This window comes from Zeus faber (genome assembly GCF_960531495.2).
Source record: "Zeus faber genome assembly, chromosome: 11".
NCBI lineage: Eukaryota > Metazoa > Chordata > Actinopteri > Zeiformes > Zeidae > Zeus > Zeus faber.
Window position 1 is genome coordinate 6,773,636 of NC_137205.1, and position 22,576 is coordinate 6,796,211.

General features: G+C 41.1%; 1 protein-coding gene across 1 annotated transcript in view; it reads right to left on the reverse strand.

Annotated features, from left to right (window-relative positions):
- Positions 1-1,969: 1,969 nt before the first annotated feature.
- Positions 1,970-22,576, reverse strand: part of trpm4a (transient receptor potential cation channel, subfamily M, member 4a) — a 48,869-nt gene continuing 28,262 nt past the window's right edge. Inside the window, exons 13-28 of the mRNA XM_080009388.1 lie at positions 20,120-20,248; positions 19,865-19,994; positions 19,418-19,563; positions 18,772-18,884; positions 18,368-18,475; positions 17,427-17,473; positions 17,070-17,305; positions 15,198-15,313; positions 12,796-12,928; positions 10,141-10,315; positions 9,812-9,980; positions 8,795-8,976; positions 5,923-6,055; positions 5,512-5,584; positions 3,214-3,307; positions 1,970-2,563 (exon numbers count right to left, since the gene is read on the reverse strand). Coding sequence (XP_079865514.1) covers positions 2,538-2,563; positions 3,214-3,307; positions 5,512-5,584; positions 5,923-6,055; positions 8,795-8,976; positions 9,812-9,980; positions 10,141-10,315; positions 12,796-12,928; positions 15,198-15,313; positions 17,070-17,305; positions 17,427-17,473; positions 18,368-18,475; positions 18,772-18,884; positions 19,418-19,563; positions 19,865-19,994; positions 20,120-20,248 — 2,010 coding nt within the window. The 3' untranslated portion in view covers positions 1,970-2,537. The remainder of the gene's footprint in view (positions 2,564-3,213; positions 3,308-5,511; positions 5,585-5,922; positions 6,056-8,794; positions 8,977-9,811; positions 9,981-10,140; positions 10,316-12,795; positions 12,929-15,197; positions 15,314-17,069; positions 17,306-17,426; positions 17,474-18,367; positions 18,476-18,771; positions 18,885-19,417; positions 19,564-19,864; positions 19,995-20,119; positions 20,249-22,576) is intronic.

Genomic DNA, 22,576 nt, shown 5'->3' on the forward strand with positions numbered 1-22,576 from the left:
CATTTCTGACATGGCAGAATGGAAAATAGTGTGATAGTGACATTGACACCGATTAACTGGGCCTCTCTATGCGCCCTGGTGGTAAGTCGCCTTGCCTTAAGCCAGTCAGCTGGCTAAAAAGTAGCCAGTAGTTGAAAAAGTCATCTGTGACTGTTTTTTCCCTCTATTCCTATATTGTTACCAATTCAAAATTAAATGGGCCAATGCGTATTGCACATCTAGAGAATGTTAACCCTGCTTTGAATTCAGAAACAAGTATTGGGAGTAGTGGTGGTATGGTAGGATTTTTTAGTTAGGCGTAGACAGGCTGACGGGGAGCAGAAACAGCTGAACTGCAAAGAGCAAAGGAGCAAAGCAGGAGGAGAGATATGATCGAGATATACAAAGAGTGCAAAGTAGCTGAAAGTGGAGATGTGCTTCGGCATGCCGAGAGCGACTTCAATCTCTCTCGGTTTGGATGACCCGATTAAGGTCGCGCTGGAAGACTTGACCCACATCTTTAAATGCCACAATCTCGACTCGAAATACATCGCCCGCAACCGCGCCCCGATCGTCACCGTGCCGTACGAATATCAACTGGAATGGGCGGGTTTTCAGCTATTAGGGAGTTTTCTTTCTTCCACCGATGTGTCCAGCTTGGCCTGTGGCTTCAAGCCAAGGCGAGCATCAAGGTAACACAAGGAGAATTTCTTGCCTCCAACCCGCCTCCTCCAAGTCCATTGCCACTACCACCAACACCACCACTAACTTACACCGCTGGCCACAACAGGTAACCTTGAAAAGCTTGAAGAATGTAGTGCTATTCATAGTGTCACATAGGATGTTGTGAGGCGAGGAAACGACAACTAGCGTAGGATGTTGACCCACATGTCCGTCCCTGAATGGCAATGCCTCCATCTTACGCGGGATGTGTCTCCTTTTAAGGGTTGGCTAAAAATGGATAATTGTCTTTTAACAATAAAGCTATAGCTCGCAGGGGCGGGTAGGTGGGTAGTTTTGAAAATTAAAGTCATATCTCTTATCAGAATCTGAATCCGTTTGGTTTTTTTTTGCGTCGTGGTAAAGATTTGGCCATTGTGGACGATTGGCATAAAAAGCTTCGGGGCCTGAAAAAATAGAATAAGAGGCGCCAAATGAACAAAATAGCCACATTTACAAAGAAAATGGCCAAATACACTATATATACAGTATAAACAGAAAAAAAAGCGATTATATGCATAGGATAAGTTAAGCTTACAGCAAAAGCTGGGGTTAGGTGGCAGTCAATTTAATAGTATAGTTATGGGTATAAATAAAATAAAATATAAATATAGGTGGATATACTGAAGGAGAAGAATAAGTATGACTATGGGCATGGAAACAATGATGCAGTAGGTATAAATTGTTACTATGTTATTACTAAATGATTGCAATGTCAACAGTGTTATGACAGTATAATTGGGATTACAATATATTAGTTATTAGTCATACATTTGAAGGTCTATTCTTTGCTTCATGACAACATGATTCACTAACTACATGGAGGTGCCAATCACACAAGTAGGCTACTGTACATGCATACTCTAAATATAATCTTTTGATAACTTTAGAAGACATTGCTATTTTGATATCACTTACAGTATCTATAAGTATCGGACATCTGATACGCTACCTTTCCATTCATTTTCCAGTGATGACAAATCTTTCATTATTTAAGCCCACTATTTGATATACCACAGGCCGGTGCATAGCAACAGTCTGAACAGGAACTCATGTTATGTTGATGGCTTTATTGGGGGCTTGGTGAAGCCAAGACCCTCAGAGGTGGAAAGAAAATCTGGCATCTACAATTTAGGATAATTGTCTTTATTGCCATTTTTTATTCAAACCTGTTTAGGTTGCGCTACTGAGGAGAGACTCAATGACGCTAATTCTTTAAAACAAGCATTATTCACCACTCACACACTCAATTACGAAAATGCGATTGGATTATTAGGGAATTTTATTTTTGATTGAAACAGCTAAAATTCATAAATTCATAGAGAAATCCCAAGGTACAAATAGACATTTGTGTTATGATCCCCGATTACAGAGCACATACAGTATGTACACAGAAGCAATAAATCCAACAGAGACAACATATATTTACAAACTGGCCTTTTTACAAAAGACAATTACGCAGCCATTCAGAGCCTCGTTATATTATGGCTACTTCTTAATGACAATATCCAATTTTGCCTTGAAACAGGGAGTGGACTTTTCATTGACTGAACTTGTAATTCACGGCACATATTGGAAAACGTTACAGATAGGCGGTCACACCGGATCATCACTAAATAGTAAGAAAAAAGTCAGCACCCTCAAATACAATTAAAGCGGCAGCGTTTGAAGCTCTTCAAGGTGAAAGACAGTCGCTCCATGACGTTCTTGGACATTCATTGGTCCTGAGTAAGGTCCCCGTGTTAATACAACTATGTGCTGGATGCACATGTATATGCTGAGTGTTGGCCCCGGGAGGAGGTGCAGTGGTCCCCTGGAATGTCTGTTATCTGCTGTTATCAGCTTGGGGAAAGGGGTGTCAGATCTGTTAAAACACAAACACACATAAATATACTGTATATAATTAATATATATCCTATTTTCCTTAGGGTCAAACATCAGAATACCATGCATTTGTGGTAACTGGTTAGGGTTACCCCCACAAGCCTAACCCTAATCCTAGCCCTAACCCTAACCCCAACCATAAAAACATAAAAATAGATACTTTTATCCACATGTGATTAAGACTGAACATTCTTAACCCCAACCATGTCTACCCCATGAGCATTTATATTCCCTGTAATGTGTAACATACTTTCATAAAAAATATTAATAATAATAAAAATAAACAAAAAAAATAAATTACTTCTCTCTGTATAGTTTTTAGAGAATGTTTAGTTGGCATTGTTAGTTTGATACTGTGACAAATGTACTTATTGTAAGCTGATTTGTACAAAAGTGTCTGCTAAATGACATCATGTAATGTAATATAATGTACAGATAGAGGTATAATCTCTTGTATTTCTTTCCATTATTGAGACAGTTGTGACACAGAAAAAGGGCAGAAAACAGGCAAACAATGCTCATGCGGGGACGCAAGTGGTGGGCCAGCACGACAGACAGGTCGTTTCCAGTGGCTGAAACTACCTACACCATAATCCGGGAGCACATACTGTAGTGGTAGGGAAAACTTACCCCTGAGGACGGGAGGAGGACGCGTGGCCTTTATCAAGTTACTCTCAGAAAGAGCCTCCACCAGCCAGGAGAGGGCGCTTGAGCAGTACTCCAACTGTGTATGCATGTGTGAGAGAGAGAGAGAGAGAGAGAGAGAGAGAGAGAGAGATGGAGAGATAGAGAGAGACACTGTCAGAGAGGGAGAGGAAGGGTGATGGATGAATGAGGACTGGACAGTGCTGAGCGGGCAGTGAGGACAGCTGCAGTCAATATGCAGAGAAACCAGAGGAGCTCAACACCCTCCAGGCTACTCCTGCACACACACACTAACGCACACGCACACGCACAAACACACACACACACACACACAAACACACACACACACACACACATACACCAATGAGCCACAACATTAAAACCACTGACAGGTGAAGTGAATAACATTGCTCATCTTGTTCCAATGGCACCTGTCAAGACATGGGATATATTAGGCTGCAAGTTGACAATCAGTTCTTGAAGTTGATGTGATGGAAGCAGGAAAAATGGGCAAGTGTATAATCTGAGTGACTTTGAAAAGGGCCAAATTGTGATGGCTAGACGACTGGTCTTGTCAGGTGTTCCTGGTATGCAGTGGTTAGTACCGACCAACAGTGGTCCAAGGAAGGACAACCGGTGAACAACAGGGTTATGGGCGCCCATGGGCTCATTGATGCACATGGGGAGCTAAGTCTAGCCCATATGGTATGATTCCACAGAAGAGCTACTGCAGCACAAATTGCTGAAAAAGTTGATGCTGCTATGATAGAAAGGTGTCAGAACACACAGTGCACCACAGCTTGGTATTGGGCTGCATAGCCGCAGATCGGTCAGAGTGTCCATGCTGTCCCCTGTCCACTGCCGAAAGTAATGGGCACGTCAGCATCAGCCCTGGATGCAATGGAAGAAGGTGGCCTGGTCTGATCTATCACGTTTTCTTTTATATCATGTGGACCAGGTGTGTGTGCGTTGTCTGGGGAAGCGATGGCACCAGGATGTACTATGGGAAGAAGGAAAGCCGGTGGAGGCAGTGTGATTCACTGTGCGATGTTCTGCTGGAAACCTTGGGTCCTGGCATTCATGTGGATGTTACTTTGACACGTACCGCCTACCTAAACATTGTTGCAGATCAAGTACAGCCCTTCATGGCAATGGTATTCCCTGATGGCAGTGGCACTTTCAGCAGGACAATGCACCCTGCCACACTGCAAAAAAATGTTCAGTAATGATTGGAGGAACATGACAAAGGGTTCAAGGTGTTGACTTGGCCTCCAAATTCCCCAGACCTGATCCATGGGGGCGCTTACCTCGCAACTTATACCACTTTCACACCAAAATTAGTGGGTTGACCCGGATTTTTTTAAACCCAGATCAACCCGCTAAAAATAGTCGATTGACACCTTTCCCATTGCCAGGAGAAATGCAGTTTTGGGGCCTCTGGTTCAATGTCACAAACACGTGGGAAAAGGGTCATGTCATGGTGCCATTGTGATTGGTAACAAAACAGTAGAGGGGAGAGAAACATAAATAAACAACAATATAAAACTGTAAAACTAATTAAAAAAAAAAAAGTAAACTTTTTTGCTTTGCTTATGAACCCATGAACAACCCAACACTACAGGCATGCACCAGTCTTGGGGTGGCAGGCAGCGGGGATGGGCTTGGGGCCGTGCTGGAGTCCCTCAAAGCATGGTGGGGGTTCTTTGCTGTGCTCCCCATGGTGCGATCCCCACACTCACAACATTTTACTCTATGGATTCTAAATGGGATGTGAAATGATTGAATGATACACGGATATTCCTGTCTATTTATACGCCAGGGTCCAGAATTTCAACAGGCGTCGCATTGCACTGGTAAAAGGGCCAAAATTAGCAGGTCGACCCGGGTGTCCTATTCACATCAGAGCCGATCGGAGGCAGAGCCGATTAAAATCTGTGTCTTTTGCCAGGTCATTTGACCCGGGTTTTTCCTTTCCCACTGCCGACAAATTCAGGATGTTAGCGGGTTTTACCGGGTTTTTGGTGCAGTGGGAAAGGGGTACAACAGGACAGGAGTCCATGCCTCCACAGGTCAGAGCTGTTTTAGCGGCACAAAGGGGACCTACGCAATGTTAGGCAGGTGGTTTTAATGTTGTGGTCTCAGACTCATAAAAGCATAAACGCTGACAGCGATGCACGTTGAATGTAATTTAATGTACAGTAAATCAATGAAACCAATATGTTGGGGTGGGGTTGGGCAAGTGTCCCGTAACTGGCGGGGGCTGCGCAACAAGGTACGACTGACCTCTGTCTCCAGTGTTCGCAGCCTGCGGTCGTGGTCACGGACCTCTGACATCTGCTTGAGAACACTGTCCACCCTGCAGAGAGAGAAGAAGAGGCCCCGTTAACCCTCTACTCACTCCTAACCTAAGCAGGTTCAAGCTGGTTCAACGGCCCCCCTGAAATACACCCCCCCCCCCCCGCAAAAGGGTCACACTGGCATTTCGTCAGCTAAATGTTGTGTTAATTATTCAAAAATATAAATAATGAGAACAAAATCAGAAAATGAGACCAATGAAATGATGAAATTGGGGGTTTATTGTGGATATTGATCATTTTAGGGTGCTAAGGCCCTCGTATTTATAACTATTAAATTCAATTATAAACTGGCACGGGGTTAGGGTGAGGGTTATGTGTTGGGGGGGGGGTGTCTTACTTGATAGAGGTGCGTTTGAGCCGCGCGGTGTCGCTCTCCCTCAGGCGCTTGTTCTGGGCAGAGAGCAGGTTTTCCTTCTGGATGGCCTCCCACGTGTTGAGGCGGCTCGCCGTCCTGCCCCGCAGCTCCAGCACTGGAGGGAACGGGGGTGAGGGGCAGAGGAATGACTTGATAAGAAAGTGGATTTGGGGGTTAGTGGGTCTGCCTCTCTCTCTCAACAGCCGTGGCTAACCCTCTGTACGCCCCTCATTCTTTCCTCCTTCCATCCCCGGCAGTCGCCCTTGCCTCTCCCATAAGGTGTAGTGTATGTCAAATGAAAGCCTAACGTTGTATGACCTCCTGGTTCTTCATCCATTTAAAATGAATCAAAATGAATTAGCTGCAAGATCCAAATTTCAAGGCTGCACAAATTCCTCTTATTCATCAGCTCCAGACAGAATAGCACCTCCGGCAGGACAAGTTTAACTCTGAAGGTGGAGATACACTTAAAAAGCGGGATGGGGCATCTGGCCAGTTGTTGTGGGGCAGGCCTCTCACTCGCGCAGGGCACTGGTGGACGTGGGGGCCCCGCTGACTCGCCTGCGAGGCGGGCGGTTCCGGCGGGGTGTCGGTCTGTCGGCGCGGGACCTGGCCTGTGGTCCGTGACTGGCTTCCGTGGGGGTGGGTTGTATGTGTGCACATTGGGGGTGCAGGGTCTCCTTGCGTGTTCTGGGACTGGGTTATGCTCCTCGGGCAGTGCATGGGTGTTGCTCTGCGGGTTTCCGGCTCCTCTGGGGGCTGAAAGGTCTTCTGTGGCTGCAGGCCGGGGAGCTCTGGGCTTTCCTGCGGTTGTGGGCTGTCTGTACGTCGGTGGGCCTCAGGGATGGCTTTGGGCCTTTTCCACTGCTTGGAGGCGCCACAATATAATACCGACCTTATACACCAGAACCAACTGGGACAAATCCTGTACACTCACTGGTAGACACTTGACACACACACACACACACACACACACACACACACACACACACACACACACACATACAGGCGGTCTCATGACAGGTACACACACACCACCAGCAACCGCTTTGAACACACCTTCAACACCCTCCTGGTTGCATTCCTCTCCTTCATCCCTCATTTACTGTCATAACTATAACAGGAAGAGGCCACATTCTGAACTGCTGTTCCACTTTTCTTGTATTTAATTAACTCTGTTTTTTTGATACATGTCGTCTGACGTTTCTCTATTTATGGTTTTCCATGTACATGTTGTTTGTTTCTATGTTTATTTGTCTCACCTGTGGTGATTCTCCCCTTCTTGGAGTAGTGATCAGTTGTTTAAAGACCAAACAGGGTAAGATAGTTCAAAGAGGGGGGTTGGTTGTGGTTCTGTCTCACAAAAATCTGTGCTTTTGTCATCCCACAGGTCATCCACAGGACAGAGTTATTGCAGCAGTTCTTGATTATTTAATAATTAATAAAGAGTTGCATTGCAGGTTGAGAACTTGAACTCCACTTGCAGACTAACTGTGTCCTAGATGCAATGGCATACAAATACTCTGTGCTGTATGCCCAGCATGCTGACAGCACAGGTAGAAAAATAAAAATAAATTAAAAAAAAGGAGATACACTTAAAAAGACGCAAGAACATAAGACGTTAGAACTACTGGAGAACATGTCCCAGAACACCATCAGCAGGATACTCAATAAGAACTCTAAATAAATACATCTAAAATAAACGGGCATTATTTTTTTGTTTGGAGACACGGGACGCACAGTGGACAAGGCGGATCCAAGGCCGAACGTCCCTTGGTTTAAAATGTTTGTATCATACAAGTAGAAACAAACTAAAACTATAGATCTAAAATAAAACACAGTAAAACCAGAACACGAGAACCGCACGGGATGCGCACGGTGCGCTGAAGGAGGAATAAAATCACACAAAGATAAGGCCTTTTAAGTTTATATTTGAGGAGATACGGTATCTATTAAACATGCTCCGAATGTTGCAGCCCAGGAAAAAACAAGCTTATTGACCAGGGAAAAGGAGGAGGTTGAATGACCCGGAAAGGGAGGTTGAAGTACGTCCCTTGCCATGAGGCAACGGCATTTGGACCAATCATGACAATTGGAGCGCTTAGAATGAGAAAAAGAACGACATAGTTCACCCCACGCACAGAACACCGCAAGAACCCAGATCACCGCATCAATTTGTTCTTATCTTGTTCTGAACATGTCTTTTTGGTCAAAAACTTCTACATCTTTTCAAGTGTACCTCCACCTTGAGAATGAGGACCATTTGTAGAGGCCAAAGGTTCGACTCTTTTTTGAGATTCGGTTCTTGACGAGTCACTCGGTAAAAAGAGTCGACCTACTGATTCAGTTGTGAGGGAGGACTTCTGGTGAACAAGGGTCAGAGGAGTCTGACCAGCTCTGTTCAGAGTTGAATGGAATTCTTACCATAATCATTTAATTCTGTCAAAATTATTATTTAGGTGGAATGCAAAGAGTAAATCAGTCACATTCAATATGTATTATGCCAAATGTCTTGGCCTTTTTCGCCTTGGATTTTAATTTAGTCCTCTGTTATTATTTTCAGTTTGTGAATTGAAGATTCACTCTTTTGACGGAGTGGCTCCCGTTTGTTACGAACAAATCATTTGCGAGTCTTCCATCACTACTAGTAGGCCTTAGTAGCACAGTTCTACTGGGACTCTGATGTTTTCAATGGTTAAAAGGATAGTGGTGTGCTGCCTGTGGGATTATTTAATTGTAAAAAGTAAGTAAAAAATAAGAGGGTAGAGTGTGAAGAGAGAGTGTGTGTGTGAAATGTAGAAGATAATGTGTTGACTTTTCACATGACTGACACGTGACACTGTTTTAAACTCACCAAAGTGCTTCATCTTGACCGAGGGGATGCGGCGCACGTATCTCTTGAAGAAGAGGTGGAGGTGGGATATGATGATGAAGGGCGGAGCAAGGCAGGGCCGGGAGTGGTACTCCACAATCAGGTTGTAGCGCTGGAACTTCCAGTAGGTGTCACTGTGCTCCTGCACTTTGGAAAAGGTGTAGCTGCGGACAGGAAGTAATAAATACGGTGCTTGAATTGCATGTCCTTGTCTTAAGAAAAAAAAGTATGTGGTAATTTTTTTTGTTGCATATTTTGATAAAACCCCGATCACTCTGATTTCTTTTATTTTTTCTTAATTTTTGCATTCGTCGGTGTTTAATAAACCATTCGTTTCTGCATCAGCCCTTGACATCAGGAGGGTGAGTTCAATATGCCCTGCAAATGGATTTATTTCTCCATAAATCTCATCTGCCAACACATCAAGAGAAATGTACTTGATAATATTTCTTAAACATGAAAATATTTGCTAAAGAAGTCAAACATAATTGAAATAAAATAAAAATTTTCGACATAAAATAAATCAATAGAACTACATTTTTTTAAGCTTGATAGTCGACATAAGTTCTTAAGGTTAGCTAAATAAATCAAATACACACTCTCGATTCTTATAGTCTTAGTTGAGTAGTGCTCATGATATGTATTAACGCTATTAAAGCTAAACCAAATGCCAAACCAACTCTGATAGCGTCACACCAACCAAATCAAATGAATAAAGAGTCGGAAAATCGAACAACTCTTTTTACCGAGTGACTCTTCAAGAACTGAATCTCAAAAATAGGCAAACCTTTCATCACGACGAATAGTCCTCACTTTAAGGGACAAAGCGGCTATTTTGTCTGTAACTGATGAATTACTACAGCCTTTCAATTTTCATCTGGCAACACAAGAGCTTATTTCCATTATATATCTATCTATGTGGAATTTTTAAAATTCAACCACTGACCATGGACATTGTTTGTCAGACAATTGGTGCGTTTAACGTTTTGGGGCCTTCACCTGAACATGGCGATGAGCAGGTTGACCAGCAGGATGTTGGTGACCAGTAGGTAGATCACTAAGAGGATGACCACCAGCCAGTTGGCGTAGGTGCTCATGCAGGGTTCGGCCCCGGCCTCGATCAGCGTGGTGTTTTCTGTGCAGGTCACATCGTCCCCCAGTTTATCAGCTATGTAGTGGACGGAGGGATAACGAAAGAAAAAAATGTCATTATAAAATAAAGATGGTTAATATAATGCAGGCTTTTGTTATTTGAAGCAAGTTTAGCAAAGTTTTGTTTAATTAAGCGATAATCATCTCATCGGAATGGAATACACAAGTCAAACTACCATCCATTTCGTGAATGGGGATCTGCCCAAATATGTGCAGGTACGGTCTGTAAAACACCCGGCGGAATATCCAATCCGGGCGCGGGTCGTAGGAGTAGAGGAGCGCCTGATTGGCCACGCCGTACGCCATCAGCCACACGGCCAGGAAAAACAGGAAGAAGAATACGTCTTTCATCTGAGGAGCCAGGACAGACAGAGAGTCAAGAGTTAGATTCAATTACATTTCAAGGCACCTCGAGCCAATTTCACATCCCACTTTTCCCTTTAATCTCTCTTCAAATGTTCACATATCAGCAGTAGCATAGCAACCAGTGATAAATGAAAAGATTCTAACCAACATCAGGCAACTATTGATGTTGTGTCAAATATATAGACCGCTCAAATGAAATGTAGCAACTACTCAAATTAAAGTTTTTAACTTTTTCTGCTGAAATAAATGATTGGTGCACAAATGGGCACCTGTGGCTGTGAAGTGATAAAAAATACAGGAGGCTGCCTTCATAGCAATCATTTATATCCAATATATGTATACCAATAAGGGGGTAGAATCATGTATATTTTGTATATTTTTTTAAATATTTGGCTATTGTGTTCTGTATTTCTATATATTTAGCGATTTTTAATCTTTAATTTAATTTAAATTCATTTTATTCATTCATTTCATTTATAAAAATTGAGACTGTTAAGCTTTCTTTATGCTAACTGAATTTGAAAACATACTCTGTGGAATAAAAAAATCTTGTAATTCTTTGATTACATTGGTCTCATTCAAGGGGCAAATAGATAGATTAAAGTATATATTCTGCAACTACTGCTTATGGTGACGCTCGGCTCCTTTTACTGTGTATAATATCTGGATGTGGATTTACTTAAATTATTCAACCTAGAGTGACCTCTTGGCTATGGGGGGGGGGGGGGGGGGGGGTGATATGCCGACTAGTTACAAACAGTATTGAAGCTCCCGTTGTACATTTGCCATAAGAGGTGTGGGATCGTATGACCGGCACCTCGGGAAAATCCACACCCAGGCCGTTTTTCTGCAGACACAGCTAGTGTTCAGCTTACATGCGCCATCGTCAGCGGCTGTCAACAAGGCGTCCGGGGGGAACATATAGCGCCAGCAGTCAGGTTAAACACGGCTATTTTTGTCATTTTTCTCCCTCAGCTCGAAACCGTAAGTGAATTCTGACGCCCGTTTACCCCCTAGTTCAGCAACTCCCCATGACCAAGACTCACCGATCAGCTGGATCTGAATGAGCCATTACGTGTTGTATCCGTTTCATCTCCCGATATAATCCGTTTTGTGTGTCGTTATTCAGGTAGATGCCACGTGTGTCAAGTCATTTCACTTAGCGCTATGACACTGATGCTATTGGAATCCACCAATCCCTTTTTGAAGCCATTTTTTTACCAAATATAGTGGCAACAAAAGCTTTTCTTAGACCTCGCAGTGAAGTTGTCACCAGGATTGATTATGAACATCATTATAAACACACACACACACACACACACACACACACACACACACACACACACACACACACACACACACACACACACATACAGTATATATTTATATATGTACACACACATACATATATATACACAACTCATTTTTTTTCTTAAGCAAAACATATATTTATATATATAAATTTAAATATATATATTTATATATATTTATTGAATATATTTGACTATTTCTGTTTTGTATTTTTTGGCAAATTCTGTGTATTTGTATTTTGTTATTATATATTTATTATATATATATATATTTTTTTTTATTCTATACTATTTTATTATCATTATTATTTTATTTTCATTTTTTTATTTTCAGATGGTTACGCTTTTTTTATGCCATTCGTCCACAGTTACGTGCCAATCCTCACCATGAAAAATTCCTCAAACATGTAAATGCACCTGGCCGAATAAACCCATTCTGATTCTGAAAAAAATTTGTGCATGTTTAAATCTTAAAACATTTTTCTATCTGGATTTAAAAAAAAGATCTGGAGTAATTGTGACAGTGCAGTTCTTCAATTAGAACATTTGGAAATTGTAATAGATTGAGATTCAAAGCTCCTAAAAACACAATGATGACCATTTAAATCTCTATTATTAACCATTAAAATGTGCATTTTGGGACGTGACATCGGGACCAGATGAATTGGATGTTTTGTCCTATCAACCTGAACCAAATAGTATTATAACAATATTTAGACTGTGGGGTGGGGATGGTGTGGTTTGAGCAACCACGCCTGACCTGGATCTAGGTAATTAGAGGCCCAGGATCAGAGTGTCAGAGTGGTTGCTCGTTGGTTGGTCTAACGAGCAACAGGTTAAAACCCCCGTCCCCACACACAAAGGAGAGAGGAGCCCTGTGTCCATCTGCTCCGGGGTCTGTTCTATCCAGCCCCCTCTCCACAATAAAACTGGTGTGTCTACAACCCGTTGTTTGTGTCTCTGTGTCGGAGGTCCCTGAAAACGCCACTTGGGTGGTGCGTTGTAGGCGAAACTGCCACAGACAGCATATTGAGCTAGGGTTACCATATAAGGGCCAAAATGAATATGCTCACTATTTCAGAAGTCCTCACAAAAACACTTTTTTTTTTTTTAAATCCCAAACATTCTCTTGGAGTTACTTTACTGTTCACAAACCATTTTGCTGACGATGATGATCTTGGGTCCCAGTTGTTTGTGGATGGCGAAGATGTGAATGAGACGCAGGGTGAAGACCATGAAGTCAATCGCCATCAGGGCACGGCCAAAATTATAGGACCAGGGAAACATTCTGGTGAAACAAACAAAAAAATATATATATATTACCAATACTAGAATGTCCATATAGTGGGGACTATCGACCTGAGAGGGTTAAAGGAGCTTCCACCTACACTATAAACACATGTAGTTAGGGGAACTTGAGTGTGTAAATGATTTATTTTCTATTTATTAAGTGTGCTATGTCAATGGGGCCGGGGGATGGATAGATGGGTAAGTAAGGTTATGCCGAGTTCCGACTACGTGATTCTGGGCTGATTTTCTGCTCGCTGACAGGTTCTTGGAGATCGCAGAGCAAAGCCTCAGTTCAGAGGAAAATCATGATTGTGTGATCAGCGAGCCTGTGGTGTGAACTGCTCATGAGGCGATCCGAGCGCTCACCAGCGCTGGAGAGATATCAAGTATGATTAATATGCGGTTGTGTCGGGAGTGACGCAACAAGCTACAGCCAATGAGAGCAGACACGGGGTGGGGTGGGGGGGGTTGAGAAGAAGAGACTAGGAGACGGGAGTGCACCGGAGCAGCAGCTAGAAACACACAACATACCTATTTTACTTTTCTCCCATAAATAATCCTGTCCCGCACATGGTATCACGTCATTTTCCGGTGTCAATTCTTGCGTGTTTTCGTGACGAAATGTAGTTTGGAGACCCGACAGACTCGTCTGGGATTCCTACTGGTGAAAGTTCTTGCATTGTGTGACCCCCTGTCACTGATCAGTCGTGTCGTTTAGTAACCACAAGACTTAAATATTCCTGATCACAAGACAGAAAGTTGTGTAGTGTAAAAAGTACAGCGATCTGATGACTTTGAAAGTCGTGTCGTGTGCCCATGACATAAGTAAGTAAAGTAAGAAGTAACTAAGTAAAGTAAGAAGTAAGACGTTAGTAAGGAAGTAAGTAGGTAAAGTGAGAAGTACGTAAGTAAGTCAGTACATTTACATTTACATTTACATTTAGTCATTTAGCAGACGCTTTTATCCAAAGCGACTTACAATTGTTCAAACACTGACGGACGCAGCCATCAGGAGCAATTAGGGGTTAAGTGTCTTGCTCAAGGACACTACAGCATGCTAGCAGGAGGAGCCTGGGATCCAACCAGCAAACTTTGGATCACTAGACCACCAGCTCTACCTCCTGAGCTACCATCGTAAGTCAGATCAGTAAGAAAAGTAGAAGTTAGTAAGTTAAGTAAGTAAAGTGAGAAGTAAGTAAGTTAAGTAAGTAAAGTAAGAAGTAAGTAAAGTAAGAAGTAAGTAAGTAAGTAAAGTAAGAAGTAAGTAAGTCAAGTAAGTAAAGTAAGATGTAATTAAAGTAAGAAGTAAGTAAGTCAAGTAAGACGTGAGTAAGTAAGAAGTAAGTAAGAAAGTAAGTAAGAAAGTAAGTAAGAAGTAAGTAAATAGGTAAAGTAACAATTAAGTGAGTACATAATTAAGAAGTAAGTAAGTAAGTTGGTAAAGTAAGAGGTAAGTAAGTTAAGTAAGTAATTAAGTAAGAAGTAAGTAAGTAAGAACTAAGTAAGTAAGCAACTAAGTAAGTAAGTAAAGTAAGACTAAGTAAGTAAGAAGTAAGTAAGTAAAGTAAGTAATTAAGTAAGAAGTAAGTAAGTAAGAAGTAAGTAAGTAAAAAGTAAGTAAGTAAGTATGGTAAGAAATTAAGTAAGAAGTAAGTAAGTAAGTAAGAAGTAAGTAAATAAGTAAGTAAGGTAAGTAATTAAGTAAGAAGTAAGTAAGTAAGTAAGTAAGTAAGAAGTAAGTAAGTAAGTAAGTAATTAAGTAAGTAAGAAGTAAGTAAGTAAGTTCGTCAAGTAAGACATAAGTAAGTAAGAAGTAAGTAAAAATGTAAGTAAAAAGTAAGTAAGTAAGTAAGTAAATAAGTACAGTAAGAAGTAACATGGATCCAACATGGATCCAGTGAAGAACAATCTTTTCTTTTTGCTGAGAATAGTTTTGAGGTCTCGGTGACCCATGGTTTATTGTTGGGAAAATAGATAGATAGATAGATAGATAGATAGATAGATAGACAGACAGACAGACAGACAGACAGACAGACAGACAGATACTTTATTCATCGCCGGAGGGAAATGAGAGTGTCAGAGCAGCTCACATCAAAATTAAAAAAATAATAAAAGCAATGATACAGAAATATAACAAAGAAAATGGTTATATACAGAAACATGAAAATATAGAATAAAACTTCACAGAATTTCCGATTTCTGATTCTTTAACAGTATGGGATTATGAATTCACAATAATGATCAAAATGGCGGCCGAGGTGGCTCACCTGCAGACCACGGCTAAAGCGAAGAGGGTGATGGCCGTCAGGTCGCACTTGTTCCACATGTCCTGGATGTAGTTCCTCATCCTCTGTAGCACGGTGGTGCTGCCCACAAAGAAAGTCTGAAAGGGGAGTCAAACAGAGGACTTATTAGAGAACTATTTACCAAACCCTGATTGGTTACTGAAATTAACAGACAACAATTTTATTATTTTTTTCTTGCTGAAATGATAATTCCAAATATAAAAAAAAACAAAAAACAGTGTTTTGTTGCCGTTGCCGTTTTATATAGACCATTACATTTCTGATTATGACATATGATTATTGTATGATATGATTTCGTAAAGTTCTGTCCGAATATCTGATACCAAATATTTAATATCTAAATCAACAATTGGGCTTTTAACTGAAATATTAAACAAATACAATATGTTGGGGTTGGCCCCTGAAAGTCGACAAGTGGAATCATCAGTTGGGAACCCCTCAGACGAATCATAAATATATTTTTGAATGTGTGAATGGTCTGCGCCATGGTCCCTACGAGTAGGGATGGGTATCATTCAGATTTAAATGGTACTACTACTCTTACCGATACCGCTTAGCGATCCAGTACTTTAACGGTACTGTTATGGGTTTTTTGGTTTTTTTTTAAGAGGAAAACTAAAAAAAGAAAAATGAAGAGCAGAATTGTACACTGCTTTATATTCTGTGCATTATGCATGGAGAAGGGGCGATCAAGGCGCAAGGGTTATATAGCATAATTAAATAGAAAATACATTGTCTTAATTTCTTCAATACTGTTAACAGTACCAGTAACGTTGGAACTTATCAAGACTGCGGTCTTTAATAATTTATCCAACCCCCACCCCCCTCTGAAAAGTTGAATATTGACATTGAACAGCCATATCCGATTCGACTGACAAAATTCTGTGTACAGCCCTATATTTGCATTATTAGGTTACTGTATATAAGACCTCTCCATGGGTTGCCTAGCAACACCATCTCATCCCTGGCACAGCCATGGTGCAAGTAAACTTTATTTATTCATCCAATGCACACGACAGATTGTTACTCGTTCTCATTGAAGTTAACTGTGATGTTCCACTGGTTGGCTGGTTGGTGGTGGAGTGCACAGGGTTCAATCTGGCATTACGAAAATGAAATTCAAGGACTTTCAAGTTCTATTTTGACTTCAAGGACATTTTCAAAGATATTTTTAAGGAATCCTAGATTCCTTGACTCCAAGATTCAGGGAAGATAGAATTTTATGACGGAGTTATTCGATGGAGTCTGATACAGTTCTCAACATTTGTTTCATTTTACATTACAAATAAAAATAAGCCAATTCTATAAAAGTGTCATTGCTTTCCTTCAAATAGATATATTTAATAAAAGACCAGGGAATCCCAAGTATTTTTGTTACTTTATGGCATTTAGATATAATAACATAGAATATATATTAATATAGAATATATTGTAATTATCCTGGATGCGTTGGAGTATTGTTAATTGTCAGTTATAATGTGTTTTACTGCAGGCGGTACACAAATCTCTCGATCTGGTGCGGGGGTGTGTGTGGCGAGACAGAGACAGAGAGAGAGACAGAGAGAGACAGACAGACAGAGAGAGAGAGAGAGAGAGAGAGAGAGAGAGAGAGAGAGAGCAGACGTTAGATCAGTGAGTCTTCCGCAGCAGCTTAGTTTATATTAAAGTAGAATGAGCAGCAAAGCTTTGGTCAACGGTTTCGTAACTTTGGAATCGGGCCATCGACCAATTCATGGTACATTTATCTCAATCCAGGGATCCACGTATCGATGTAGTCTCTGCTTCAATCTTTCATGATTAAAGCGGATTCTGATTCTAATGGGGGGGGCCCACCTGTCGGATCTCCTCGCACACCAGGGTGAAGACCCAGAAGTAGAGAACCAACTCCAGGGTGGCAGGGCCGCGGGGGGGAGGCGGCTTGAAGTCCACCAGCAGGACGTAGGAGAAGAGGCAGAGGAACAGGAAGTACATCAGCACGTTGCCGAGGAAGGAGGTGACCGGCGCGTACCAGAACTGCCGCCAGCGCTGCACCACAAAGGGACGCTTGGGGTTGGAGGAGGAGGAGGAGCCTGAGAGAGAGGAAAGCATTGACATTTGGGTAACATCATTTGTGTGTAATTTCATCAATTTAGTAAGAATAAAAAATAAATAAAATTTAATAATAAATAAATAAATTAATTATAAATCCACCTTTCATATTGGTCTTGAGAGCTGCATATTCCTCTGCGTCTTCCTCGCTGGAGAGACAGAATCGGAAAGAAAAGACGTTCAGACGCAAGCTATTTTCGATTTAGTTTGTTGTTGTTATGGGTATATACGGTATTATTACATATACAGTGTAATACCAGTAATGTAGTGCAATAACACTGGTATTACACTGTTCTAAGCTAGTTAGTACATAGTGGTAACTCATTTATAATTTATACCCATAGCAATAATTAATCCTGTTTATAATATCGCATTTTGTGTATTCTGTATATTTTTATATAGCTGAAAATTTTCTGTTTGTATTTTTAGTATTTTTATGCAGCTATTTGTATATATTTGAATATTTTCATTTTTTATTTTAATTTTACTTCACTTTTTATTTTATTATTAGGGGTCCAGCCTCCAGGGTTGGGGGGCGTTGTGCAGGTTGCATCTCTTGGGGGGGGCATTCGCTTCCGACGAGGTGTGTGGTGTAGACTCCTTTGGTGTGTAATGGTTGCTTCACCATGCAGGTTCTGTGCTGGTTCGAGACGAGAAACAGCCGGAGCTGCTGCTGCGTTCAAAGTAAACTCGGAAAATTGTACCTCGTTTTAGTAGTAATGCTGATGTAAAGACAAGCGACGAACTGATGCTACGTTCCATGGGACCACGAAAATTTGTAATTGGTGTTGATACGTATACGATTCTCATCTATCACAAATAACCTGGACCCTGTGTATTTCTGCCTGCATCTATAATAATTATCTTCATTCAAATTGTATTTATTTCATTTTTACTGTTAAGCATTTTTTTTTGGCTCAGGTCGATGTGAACACACCAAAACCTGTTCTTGTGTGTGTGTGTGTGTGTGTGTGTGTGTGTGTGTGTGTGTGTGTGTGTGTGTGTGTGTGTGTGTGTGTGTGTGTCCGCTTTTTTTTTTTTACTTTTTCACAAGGTCAGCGAGGGAGAAGACGGTGACCTCGTTCCCGTCCAGGCTGTCGGTGTCCCTGCCGTGGTGAATCTCTACGTACTTCACCTCCTCCTCCTGCTCCCTGAGGGAGAGACATTCAGAGGAATTTATTATATAAAAATAACAATAATAATAATAATAATAATAATTATTATTATTATTATTACTTATTTTATTTTTATTATTATTATTATTAATAATAATAATAATAATAATAATAATGTGTTATTTGTCACTAGGGATGATAAAATTAACTTTATTATAAAAATAAAAAATATGCATACACACACACACACACACACACACACACACACACACACACACACACACACACACACACACACACACACACACACACACACACACACACACACAGACCTGAAGCTGATGAGCTCAGTGTAGATGAGTGGAGGCAGGAAGAAGTTCAGCACCAGCTTCCACACCGCTGTGCTCCTCTCCATGTCGCCCCACCAGATCTGGGACAGTAGGGACTACGGAGACCCATTTATTTCCATTATTTCCATTTCTTTAAAAGGTCACCTCGGTATCCTAATCCAAATTCAAAGCGCTCGTAAAGCCAACTTGTTACACTTAAAGTATTTGGATTCTTTCACGTATTGTTTAAGGTTTGTATAATTTGAAGTCATTTATAGCAGTGGTTTTCAAAGTGGGGTCGGGGTGTACAGAGTGTGTAGAGAGTGTACAATAATGACTGTTTTGATCTTAGTTATCTTTCTGACTATAGTCTAGACCAGTGGGTTTTAACCAGAGGTCCGCGACCCCTAGGGGGTCTGCAATGGTACTGCAGGGGGTCCGACAATTTTTTTTAAATGTCAAAATTATTTTTGTGAAGAATTTTTATCTGAAAATTTTAGGCCATAATAATAACTACATTTCTACATTTTTGGTGCTTAACAGGATAGTGGGCGGTATAGTGCCGTGAAATTATTCCATTGCCAAAAAGTGTTCCCATCCCTCCATATGGAGTTTCGAATCACATATGGTGGTCAGGAGAAAATCTGACCTGCACCCCATCGTGGCTGAAGAAGAGGCGGGCGTCGGCAGCCGTGGCCATCTGCAGGCAGGTGGCGCCACCCCATGCGGGGGACTTCCTGATGAGGAGGGTGAAGGTGCGGCTCTCGCTGCTCTGGTAGCAGTCGCTGAACACGTCTGAAAGGTCCCACGCAGAAAACACACACAAAAAAAAACAAAAAAATAAGAAATATTGGTGGTAGAGCCTGTCTACAAGGTTGACTTAAGCATGAGCGAATATACAGGAAAACTGTTTTTCATAAATAAATCCAAGCAATTTATTTAAACATGAATATCCTATTTAGTTATGATTCATAGAAAGATCCATAAACAATAAATTGCTACATAATTTTTTGTTTTTTAGCTTTAGCTAGTGTCCATACACCCCCCCGCATATCTGAATATGCGGAGGGTGGGGGGGGTTGGAGGGCTGACTCACCATGGGCAAGGTTCTCGAATCTCTGGGCAAGTTCCTTCATGGAGAGCTTGGTCTCTGTCTCGCTCTCCAACTTGGAGAGCTCCCGCAGAATCTTGCAGCCGCTCAGAGCGCTCAGCACCGACTCCCCTGCCTGACCAGGTGGTGGGGAGGAAGAGAAAAAAAAAACCAACGCAGTTCAGAAAAGGGATACCCGGTGACATCGTTGCCATCCGACCGCATTTCTGCTTCTGATGAATCTCTCGTTAAGCGCCTCACCATCTCCCAGAAGTAAACAGCCATCTCGTTGCGGTTCTGCAGCACGGCCCAGATGAAGAGGGAGGACCAGGGGGAGAGACAGCGCTGGTCCCGGTATGGACAGTCTCCGAGCAGCAGCTTGTTGATTTGCTGAGGTGATGGAGGGAGGCGATGGAAAGAAAGGTGGTGGGGGAGGGAGAGAGAGAGAGAGAGAGAGAGAGAGAGAGTGGTTAAGGGGGAGGAATAAAAAAAGGACAGAGAAATTAAAATAAATGAAAGAGAAAAACCAAGGTCTACTAATTTATTTTTTTGGCCTGCCTGTGAGATGAGCCGGGATGGAGTAACGGTAATTCTATCCCTTTTTCACTAGATAGAGCTGTTGCACAGTAAGAGTTTCAGCCCGAGCCGGCCCTCAAAATGTAATGTTGGGTAAGAAACAACACACAAGAAGTTGGAAGTTAAATATAATAACTCTGTTTAAATAATTATGGTATAATAACCCATTTATAACAATCCAAACTCTGATGAAATACATTTAAATGCCACGGTAAATAAATGGTATGGTTGCCACAGACGGACATAGTTAATAATAATAATAATAATAATAATAAAAACATTATTATTATTATTATTATTATTATTATTATTATAACAACAACAACAATAATAATAATAATAATAATAATAAATATAGCTGCAGGCAGCAATACACAGTGTCCAGTTTAGTCGTGTTTGGCATAATTTCAGAGCTTCCCTAATTTTTTCATATGATTATTTCTCAAGCTCATGTGTGTGACCAATCACCATGGACTTACATCTGGACCAATCACTGTGCACTTAGGTCATTGAATATTTCTCTTCTGTAATTCTGTTGCAATATCCCCATGAATGGTGTTTGAACAATTACAATCATTCCCGGATCATGCAGTGTGGACACAAAAGAAAGGGTCTCTTCCTTCAAAGCTTTTAAGGACCTTCTGCTGTACGAAGTAACCTTCTGTGACTGATTACAGTTTTCGGGGTTTTGTAAAAGGCAACACAAGTTACAGTTTTCCGAGTTTCATTTAAATTCAGCATCGACTCAAATTGTCTGTCTCCGTGTCACAAGTGGCTGGATGCAAATTCTGAGACAGGAATCTTGGACGTAACAGTACATAACTTATGATGATGTCACAAACCAGGCCGCCCCTGAAACTAATGAAATCGCCTCAACGTTCTTCTACTTCTGGAAAAATTATTACCATTTTTCACTAATTTCTGCTCTAAATGAAGAACAATATTGATAAAACTCGAACAACAAGCTGTCTGAAACATCCCCCTTCTAACAAGACCTCAAACATGTCTGTGCATAAGATTGTGTTCCAGATACTCTGAGCCAGAAAAACGCCAAACGCCAACACCCTAATAATAATTAAAATAATAAAGTTTAGGTTAGTCGTGTTTGGTACGTATTCGTTTCCCGGGTTCTCTGAAACTCAGCACAATTTTCTGAGTTTAAATTGAACGGCACATCAGCTCCCCCTGGTCTGTCGTCTCCTGGTTGCTCGTCTCACGGAGCAACTACTATGCTGTCTACATAGCCCAACCCTCCTGTCTTTAAACCATCCGTCTATGTTTTCCTTTAAACCAGAACTTCTCCAAACCGGTTTGATTATATGCAAAACGACTGAACCGGCATTTGTCATCATAAGACGTTTTGGCAAATTAAACAGTAGGGATGGGTACGAGTAATCAATCAATCGTGACGTGCCTGCACAATCTTTTCTCCTCATAAAGGCTATGCATGTCACAACTACATGTTGGCTCGATTTATTAAACATTTGTAAAAAAAATAAAAAATAAACAAATATATTTATATAGCCTACACATTGGCTTTGACGTGGCTGCGCTAGAGTTTCAGTTAGAAAAAATTGGTGCCAGTCCACATGTCCTGGGAGATTTCAATTTCCCGGACAAATGGGAGGGATTCCGGTCAAATATTATCTGTGTTTATTGAGCTTAAAAACAATTGATAGCCAGGATATATAAAGAATGATATCATTAAGGCATGTAGATGTACAATATTTTTCTTAAATATCCCAAATTAAATAAGTCCAGTCAGTTCACGCCTTTATAAAAAAAAAAAATATATATATATATATATACATATATATATATATATACAGTGTGGCAAAAAAGTATTTAGTCAGCCACCAATTGTGCAAGTTCTCCCACTTAAAAAGATGAGAGAGGCCTGTAATTTTCATCATAGGTACACTTCGACTATGAGAGACAGAATGGGGGAAAGAATCCAGGAAATCACATTGTAGGATTTTTAACTAATTAATTGGTAAATTCCTCTGTAAAATAAGTATTTGGTCACCTACAAACAAGCAAGATTTCTGGCTTTCACAGACCTGCAACTTTTTCTTTAAGAGGCTCCTCTGTCCTCCACTCTGTTTGAACTCGTTATCAGTATAAAAGACACCTGTCCACAAC